This window comes from Malus domestica, chromosome 04, assembly GCF_042453785.1.
Source record: "Malus domestica chromosome 04, GDT2T_hap1".
NCBI lineage: Eukaryota > Viridiplantae > Streptophyta > Magnoliopsida > Rosales > Rosaceae > Malus > Malus domestica.
Genome location: NC_091664.1, coordinates 18,279,622 through 18,289,587, shown reverse-complemented (window position 1 = coordinate 18,289,587; position 9,966 = coordinate 18,279,622). Strand labels below are relative to the sequence as shown.

General features: G+C 37.5%; 1 protein-coding gene across 30 annotated transcripts; it reads right to left on the bottom strand.

Moving 5' to 3' along the window:
* Positions 1-264: 264 nt before the first annotated feature.
* On the bottom strand, positions 265-8,684 carry LOC103433279 (probable E3 ubiquitin-protein ligase ZFP1). 30 transcript variants are annotated; one of them, XM_070820555.1, is made up of 14 exons: positions 8,376-8,513; positions 7,524-7,630; positions 7,239-7,311; positions 6,048-6,740; positions 5,878-5,952; positions 5,539-5,660; positions 5,377-5,413; positions 4,972-5,283; positions 3,622-3,791; positions 2,697-3,449; positions 2,216-2,619; positions 952-1,050; positions 727-864; positions 265-586 (listed from the first exon to the last, which is right to left on the bottom strand). In XM_070820555.1, exons 9-14 carry the CDS (start codon positions 3,719-3,721, stop codon positions 437-439), a joined length of 1,644 nt encoding a protein of 547 aa, XP_070676656.1. In that variant the 5' UTR covers positions 3,722-3,791; positions 4,972-5,283; positions 5,377-5,413; positions 5,539-5,660; positions 5,878-5,952; positions 6,048-6,740; positions 7,239-7,311; positions 7,524-7,630; positions 8,376-8,513; the 3' UTR covers positions 265-436. The 30 variants fall into 30 exon arrangements, with proteins under 30 accessions (XP_070676656.1, XP_070676655.1, XP_070676660.1 ...); XM_070820554.1 differs by lacking the exons at positions 5,539-5,660; positions 5,878-5,952 and having other exon boundaries at positions 6,048-6,265; positions 7,194-7,311; XM_070820559.1 differs by lacking the exons at positions 7,524-7,630; positions 8,376-8,513 and having other exon boundaries at positions 7,239-7,319.
* Between the last annotated feature and the right edge of the window lie 1,282 nt (positions 8,685-9,966).

Sequence of the window (9,966 nt, the reverse complement as noted above, 5' to 3'; positions counted from 1 at the left end):
GTCACATTTTATTCATGAAATGGGTTGGGATGGTACTTAGGCTGGATACAAAAAATAAAAATCAAAGAAACAAAAGTTAGAAAACCAAAACCAACAAACCAGAGTTCGTCTTTCCCTTCTTTTTTCTTAAGGTTTATCCCTTTTCATCGTAAACTAGCTAGCTTCTCAGTTCTAAAAGGAAAGATTCAGAAGAATGGACTCATAAAACAAAACAAATAAAAAAAAAAAAACATCTATCCACTAAAGCCCCATACAAAACAAGAGTTGCAAAAAGGCTTCACAACATTTAAATTGAAGCCTGAAACAAATGAATTTAAATTGGCTAACAATCTCTTTAAATTATTCGCAACAAGTTCGCTTCCCCCGTTTTCGGGATTATCTCTAAATATATATACAAGAATGGAAATTTAATGAAGCCGCTGGCAATGCGATTAAATTATTTCTCCTTCATATTATCAGGAAGAACACAACCTTTGCAGATTGGACAAGAGTTTTTCATTGACAACCACTTCTTGATGCAGCTCACATGGTAATCGTGACCGCAACTTTTCAGCGCACCAACATCATCCCTGTCATTGTACTCTTCCTGTCAATTAGAGAAAAATGCTAGTTAGTTTTTCAGCAGTTTAAGCAATTTATAGTCCAATTGGTTGAAAAAGCTTAAGACAAAACCGTACGAACTGACAGTGCAATCTCATAATTTTCGGTTTCAAGTGTTACTCTTACCAGGCAAATTGCACATGAGACTTCCTCCTGGATTTGATCTGATGAACAATATATTGTTTCTGTCAAACACTTCGGTATCAGATCTTCAGACAAGCCTGTGCTCACATTCCCAATTGTTTCGCCAAGTGCAAGGAGTTCCTGTTTGTTCGGACATTTCAAGAAATTCAGAATACATTAAAGTCCATAGGAAGAGCAAAATAATAAGGGCAGGAATATCAATGTTACCTCGTAACTCATGTTGTCTATGTCCAGCCTCATATCTCTATGATGATCAGGCATATTTCTGGACCCATAAAAGGCTGGGCGATCCACAGTCATAAAACCCTGCAGTGGTATATGAACAATTGGCTCATCCGTATTCAGTACTAAACAAGATTTACGCTATACAAAAGAATTTTATTAGCTTTATCGAATTTCAAAAGCTGATCAAAGACAGAATATATGGATTGCAAGTTCAGGCCAAAATGAGTTAGGAGTGAAGATCGGAGATCAGGAAATACCAAAGAGCGACCGCTTTCGCTACCTAGGATCTATCTTGCAAAAGAACGGAGAATTAAATGGAGACCTCAACCATAGAATACAAGCTAGATGGATGAAGTGGAAGAGTACATCCGGCGTGTTGTGTGACCGCCGTATGCCACTGAAGCTCAAGGTAAAATTTTATAGGACGGCAATAAGGCCAGCGATGTTGTATGACACAGAATGTTGGGCGGTGAAGCATCAACACGTACATAAAATGGGTGTAGCGGAGATGAGGATGCTTCGTTGGATGTGTAGGCACACGAGAAAGGATAACATTAGGAATGAGGATATTCGAGGTAAAGTAGGAGTAGCTGAAATTGAAGGAAAGATGAGATAAAACCGGTTACAGTGGTTTGGACATGTGCAAAGAAGGCCTACTGACGCTCCTGTTCGAAGATGTGACTACGGGACAGAGGTTCAGGGCCGAAGGGGTAGAGGAAGACCTAGGAAAACTTTGGAAGAGACCCTAAGAAAAGACTTGAGAGTACTTGGATCTAACGGAGGACATGACGCAAAACCGACCGCAATGGCATTCTAGGATTCATATAGCCGACTCCACTTAGTGGGAAAAGGCTTTGTTGTTGTTGTTGTATCGAATTTCAAAAGCTTTAATTAACAATAAAATAAGTTTCATAAGAGCATATTGTCCATAGTCACATGGATCGCTTGTGAACATGTTAGTAATACTAGTCCATACAGATGTATGAACCTGATTAAACAAGAGCTTGAGTCTCATGTTTAAGTTATAGGTTCTCAAAAGTCACAACAGAATGCACAATAGCTATCGGCTATGCATTTTCAGATTTTAAGTGCTCAGAACTAGCTTGAATAGTTACTGTGGAAAGTACACAACAATACGTATGCACCGATTGGGAAAACAGTGAAGTGTTTTCTGACAATCACAAACAAGCTGCAACCTTCTTGAAAATAACAAGACATGCTAACATGCAGCGATTGAACTACATACCTCAGAAGTAAACCGCTCCTGGAGAGCAGACGCTTCAGGGACTCGGTATCTATCATTAGACATCCTTAATCTACCACTCCTGTCATTATGACGCCACCCAACAGAGGCCACTGGCCTAGGATGTCTTGGGTAATTTTCTGGCATCAGCTGCAATCCTTCATCTGAATGTGCTACATGTCCCAATCGCAAGTTGCTTGAAGAAGCCCTGAAGGCTGGGGTAGATCTTTGAGAGTAGGTACTGCGAACACCCCTTACAGTTGGGGCTAAGGCACCAGGATAACTTTGAGGGACCGCATTACTTCTGCTCGACATGAAATCATGATGGTATAACCCAGTATCCGCAGAAGCATTACCACTACTTCCCACAAGGAAGTGGTTCGGATCATGACCGAAACCACTTGAATCTGCAATTTAAAAGAAATCAATCAGTAAAAAGTAGCATGACCCTGGATACAAAGACACAAATGAACCAAAAACTAACCTGGAGCTATAATCCTTCCATGAGGAGCCACACTAATATGGTTCCACTCATTGGTCAAACCAGTGGAACCCTGACCAGAGAGATCCATTGTACTAGAATGGTCAATAGGGAGATTTGTAGAATAAGAAGTGTGCAAAGGATTGGTCGATAAATGTGTCCTCGCTAGGTTGGACTCCAAATCATGTTCAGACCGGCTTCTCACATTTCTCATGGATCCTTCACCCCTAATCGAGAGTCCATTCCCTCTATAGCTGGGGCCCATAGAAATGTGATCCCAAGGCACGTGTGAGGTATCCATGTTTACTTTCTCCTGCTGCAACTCTGAAGATCTAGGGAGCTCAGAGGAACTACTGCCAGAGCTATAGTATCTGCTGGTGCTGCCTCTCTCAGATACTGAAGGGATCCCTGGGCTTTTTCTCTTGTGAGGACCTCTTCCGTTGCTCACTGTAAGATCAACAAAACTACCCTCAACACCATGGAATGTACGCCGGTCATAACTAGAAGAAGGTGCATGGTGAGCATAATTCCCACTGGACATGCCAAAGGTACCAGCACTTATTGGATGCTGAAAAGGGTCATGAGACGGACCAGAAGCATCAGGTTGATAATGTGGTACATCAATATTGTGGTTCATGGAAGAGTACCCATATGACCTCGGAGCCGGGTTCCAATTTGAAGCAAAAGGCGCTCCATCTATAAACATATTTTCTACAGGATAAAAGAAAGAACCGTTCTCCCCAGAGCCAGCCTGGCCTGCAGTATTTGGTCCAAAATCAGACAGTTAATCATGAATACAAAAGATATTCCATAGATCAGATATTCAAGGTTAATACACTCAAAACTCATAAATGACCAAAAACATTTTGCAATTATAGACCAGAAAAAAGGAAAAGAAGAATATACTCAAGGAAAATAAAGACAGTACCTAAATGCCCAAAAGGTTGTTCCGTATTCATATGATTCCAATTCTGATCATTTTCACTTTCAAAAACATGAGATGTGCTGAACTGATGTCTATGCCCCATAACTTTCGTCAGCTTACAGCCACGAACAAGTTATGAGCTGGAAATAGAATCTACCAAATAAAACCACAGCCTGCACAAAAAAGGGAAAGGCAGCTCAAAACATAGAAAAGTAATTAACTTCATTACTTTTCAGACTGCGAGAGTCACGATACGCATCCAGGACTCATAAAATATTGGACAAATAACAAAGGAAAGAGAGCGGTGCTGCAGGTTCCCCTACATACTTTAATTCCAAAACAAGGGCAACATCTTTTTACTTTCTTTGTTATTCTCAAATCTCAACACAACTTCAACCAAACTTGTAATTACTTGTGTAAAAGTAAGCTGGTATTGATAAATAATAAAATATAACATATTTTTGTACAAATACAGTGCAAGTAGTAAGTAACCAGAATGTTTAAAGTTAGAAGATAGCAGAAACAGACTAAAAGATCAAAATGATTGACCAAAGAGGACGTATCTGTATAATTAAAGAAAATCACAAAATACCAACGAAGGCCGACTAAACAGATTTAAAGTCTAATGAGCATTGAGCAAGTAAAAAGGGCAACTATATAACAGCATCCTCAACCGTTTAAGGATTTTGAAAAGATCCAAGATTTTCCAACATCAACCTAAGAGTGTCACATCAAAACTTTAGTTTCAGAAGATACATCTAAATAAATGTCACTTATAAAAATTTATTTATTTAAAATGAAAAATACATTAGTATTAATTTCTGCGCGCCTTTACTCCAAATCAGCGCTGTATCCAACAAAGATTTTCTTGAAACGTCACCGTTATTAGATATTTCTAAGGTTAATCATGCATGCAAATCTCTTCTTTCAACATTTTGCATTTATAACACATGGAGGCCCACATCTAGGCACTACAGTAAGAAGTTAGAACTATTAACCATAAAATCTTGATAAGTAGCCCATTACAAAAATATTGCTTGTAATAAGGATTTTACTTTTCTAAACAAGCAAACGAGAATTCTTGTGTAACTCAGAGTGTGGATGGGAGAAAGGAATCAGCATCCTCATACAAATTACATTAAAGAAATTGCCTTCAGCTCTTTTCAAAAGATAAGAAAAGAACCATCGAACCAAAGCCAGACAGGTTTCAAAGAAGTTAAAACTGGCCATCAAGTTCCAACAACCGAAGAGGGCAACCAACACAGATGTAGATAAATTTAACTTCTAGAGATGGGCAAAGGAAAATGCAGTTTATTTAAACAAATTATTCCAGCAAGTTCCGGCTTCACATACCAATCGAAAAATTTCAAAATAGTTTGACTGAGTATGAAAAATATGCCACAACATCACCAACTAGTTACTCGACCAGGAGTCCTGCCTATAAATATGGTTTCACACTTTGACCCACGATCTCTGTTCTATTCAAGGCCAATACTGAAGTAAAAGTCATGATTTGTTCTGCTTAAAACAATTGTGCTGCAGAGGATCTGTCAAGTCTAATTACACAAAGGCTAGCACCCTATATCACCATCAACCAACTCCCTTACTTGCATTCCTCTCCAATAAGATGGCTTTTCCAATGATAATAGGGAGAGCCATTTTTTTCTGAGGGATAAAAAAGAATGGAAAGTGTAAAGAAATAATTAGCTGAAAGTGAGATGTGAAAGATGGAATCAGGACCTTCCTTGAAGATATTACCTGCGTTTGGACTTTGAATCACAGGATTAGAGATCACCTAGCAGGTGTAAAGATGTAACAATCTTAATAACACACTATATTGATTTTTAAATTATTTCTTGATATCCAAATATCAACAGGAGAATTTTAAAATATATAAACTAAGACCAGAAAACCCACTACCAGATGGCCCCTCGCCTCCAAATTCTGAAAAAAAAGGCACAGTTCTTAATACTTTCAGCCCTAAAGACATTTCAAAAGATGCTCTCATCAAGGTTAAAAGTCGGAACTGTTCCAGATGAAAGCTGAAAATATTATGAATGAAAGGTACAATTAGTATATTATAAAATAAGTTGAGATGAAAAAAGTAAAATAAATGGAAGAGAGCCTTTGTAGACTGATTGTGAAAAATACATACTATACCATTGCTGTTTTAAACAATTTTTAAAACTAGGTAATCAAGTAATTAAACATAAATCAATAATACAAAATTTGTCAAAGTTATATTCCCGCCTACAATACCTTTCTATCATGTAAAATACCAAGATGAGGTTAAGTCACTGAACAGAAGGTAACACTAGATATAAACTCTGAAAACTGTCAATCCACAAGATCAAGTTAGTATAACCATCAAATATATGTATTGCTTAAACCTGGAGCCTTCTCTGTCTACAAAAAGTTTCTACACTTACAAAATCCCATAGCCCAATATGAAGAGAATCTTCGTCCGAAGACTTAAAAGGGTGTTGTCTTCACATCATATGCATCTTGAGACATTTGGCACTTGAAGCTATAGAGTACACATGGTCGGTATACTTGCACTCTAAAAGATAGGCTTGGAGATCTCCGAAGAAAGGATATTAGTATTTGCAAAACTCTCTCCACAGAGGCTCCTCAGCAAGATGATGTCCTAAGAAGTAACCAAGATATTCTCATAATCTCAAATCTGGAAAATTTTATTCGTGTGGAATACAGAAAAGAAACTGTACACGAGTCAAGGGTGCCATCCAACCGATAACCTATGCCAATCTGAAGAAACCCAAACCACCAATTATGAGTTAGCAGCCCACTACCTCCCATCCAGGTATGACATGTACAAGACCCCAACTACTCACTCCACCCTGTTAGCCTACACAAATCTTAGGGCACCAAGCTCTGTGTATCAGTGCTACAAACATCAGCTCCTCAGAGTTCTTAGTGAAGGTTTTTCCTTACTCACGGGCAAATCATCCACCACAAGGGTAATGATAAGTGGCACTAGAAAACTCCACATTCAAACCAAACTACATGGTTCCATCCCATCACCTGAGCACAAGATTCTCCAGAGATGGTATGTATCAATGTATCAAAAGCTGGTCCGTATGTTCACCATCCATTGACAACTCCTAAGCACACAATCATCAGTATATCCATCAGCTCACTGTTCTATTTGACACCAACGTACAGAAACATCATAGAGGTAACTCCAAATCCTAGGAAAATGAGAAGCATGAATTGACCACAGAAACTTTACGTAGTCAATTGAATTTTCCCATGGCATTATATTATAGCCAACCTCTCCGTCACCTTAGTATGCATAATGTAAACACAAGGAAGATCCTGTGTGCTTAGTTTAGATCAAAGACCTCCCTAAACAGCATTGAACTCTGACTTTTTCCATCAGTAAACAGAGGGCCAGGCATTACCGATCTAAAAACCATGACACTATCACCATCAAGGCTACATTTTTTCTATCTCAAAAATGACCTCCACTAGGTCAGGTGGATAGACCCAGTTAAAGTGAAATCCAGTTCATTACTAGTTGAGCAAGTAAAAATGGAGTCTTTAGTAGTTAGTACCATATACTGTGCTCTCACAAAACTACAGCTGGCAGCAGAGCGTACCAATAAATCCTGAAGAAAAGACAAGGCTTGAATTGAGATCCTTTTTATAGAAGACGAATTGATCAAAAGGTCCCTGCAACACTATTCATAATTCAGAGAATGAAAGGAACTAAACCCCCCCCCCCCGACACCCACCCACCCACCCACCCACACACACCCACCACAAAAACACACATTGCCAACACAAAAAAAAAAAAAAACAGTAACGTAAACCATCATGTACAAATATTGACCACCATACAGAACCGCAAACCTTAGAAAGATATGGCTCTAAGAAACTCTCACCTGCAGATGCAGTTGTATCACCTCTCAGAACTTGGGTATTAATGCTCCTCTCCAGTCGAACTCAACACAAGCATGCAATAACGATACACGACCAGCACAACCAAAACCTGCATAATAAGAACGGTCTAAACCTAGTCGATGCTAAGGTAATCCAGAACGAACAATTTATTATCTAAAAACCCTCAAATCCACCAAGCAAACCTCGGTCTAAACTAAACCGCAGGGGAGGTATAACCATTTTCTTCGAAACAGTATTTGAGACCCTGATATTAGTTACAAAGCAAAATCATTCTCCCTGAATAACTAATAACCGAGGAAAGTGACTTTACGATTGCAATAACCATCACTATCATAATGGTCATCATATTATCCGCCCGCCCGGGTTCATTACATACATGTTGGAACAATTATACAACAGAATAAAACCAAACAACCACAATTCACAGCTCCATTTTACACAATACAGCATCCACATTAAAACAAAATAAAAATTACCCAAAAATCACAAATTCCTAAACAGAGGGTAGGCATATATATATATATATATATATAGATGTGTATGTATGTGTGTGTGTGTGTGTGTGTGTGTGTGTGTATATAACAATTTTATATAGCAGCACCACCAAACAAGCAAACCTCAACGATCAGAGGCCGGAAACGGCACCACAACAACAACAATCAGAAACGCAGAACAAGAATCGATCGAGAAAATGACGATCGGACCTCAAAAATTAAACTTTAAAAAAAATTAAGAAAAATGTGAAGAAATTATAAAAAATCGTGCAGAAACAATAAAACGATGATCAAGCTCGAGAAACTGAAATAGTTAAGAAAATAAAGGAAAAGTCGTACCTTTGAAGTCGATGAAGGGCTGGTTCTTTCTCAAAGGAACAAACTTGGAGAGAGAGAGAGAGAGAGAGTTGTGCTGTTGAGGAAGGAGAGAAAGATGAATAAAGCGGTAGGGTGCGTTGTATGCAGAAAATAAGAGGAAAAATTGTCTGGACTGCCCAACAATTTACCGGATACCGGCATAAGCCGTATTTAAATTATAATATTACTCTACACCCGAAACGCTGTCGTAGTGTACAAGTCAATGTGAAAATTCGCCTGGGGATGAGAATCATTCGTGATTGCTCAGAGGCATTACGAATTATTTTATTTATTTATTATTAGAAAATGGTAGGATGCTTTTATCCCAACTAGTTCCAAGCTTCCTTCCTACTTCCAAGCAAGTGCGAGTCGTGGATGCCGTGTTTGAGGTCACCAAACGCGTGGCGCATGGTCTTTCTTTGTGTATTTACATTTCTTTTTCTTCAAAATACTTGCATGTTTCGAGAATCCGATACTCCGAATGTTTTAACTGTAAAATTTTAATTTTATATTTTTAACCAAACATTTTAACTAGAGTATCGGTTACTGGTTACTCCAAGGCAAACATTTTTCTTTTTATAAGAAAATGTAGCAATGGTCCCTTAATTTTAATCTAATTAGAGCAATGCTCATTCAATTAAAAATGTGCGGTTATAGTCTTTTTCGTCAACTCTATCAGAACTTCCGTTAACATGAGTCATGTTGGAAAAATCATTGTTACAATTGAGTTAAAAATTAAGAGATCATTTCTCTAATTGGTTTAAAGTTGAGGGATTATTTTTCCAATTTTCTCATTTAGTTTCCCACATTTGCCTCTTGATTCGGTCTCACATGGGTGGCACGTGACTCATTTTAATAGAAGTTTTAACGGAGTTGACGGAAATGACCATAATTGCACGTTTTGATGAGTTAAGATATCAATGTTCATGAATTTTTAATTAAGGTACCATTGCTCTAATTAAGGTTAAGGGACCAATGCTACCATTTTTTCTATTTTTATCGTATTAGTGTTTATTTACGTAAATAATGAGTATTTAAATTATTTTATTTCTTGTGAATCGGTAATCTAATGCTTTAAAGTCAGAAATTAACCTTGATTACAAAGTTCTTATTTTACATGGCTATTCCCTTATTTCTATAATATATTCAATTATTCATGACACTCCTCCCATTCGAGTTGAGTAATTCCTTTCATTTGAGTTGAAATTTTTTATTATTGATGAACTATCTAAAATAAGTCTAGATACAAGTATGACAAATGGATTGAATTTTAACATATTTATAAACTAAAGAGAAATATTTATAACTAACTAGCTAAACAATTTAATTGTCAATTCAAGAATATATCCACATTCACCCTTGAAAATTACTAGGTATAGAGTGGAAGAACTTGACATGTCATGTTTTATACCTCTATCATTCTCTGTAACTCTCATTGTGCAACATCTTACGTGTCACATTTTATAGCTCTAAGACTTTAACTTGCATGTATATCTAACGCCTACTTTTTCCTTATTGCACTCTAAATATCTAATTTGGTTCATGGCATTCAATGTATGTTAAAAAATCAAAG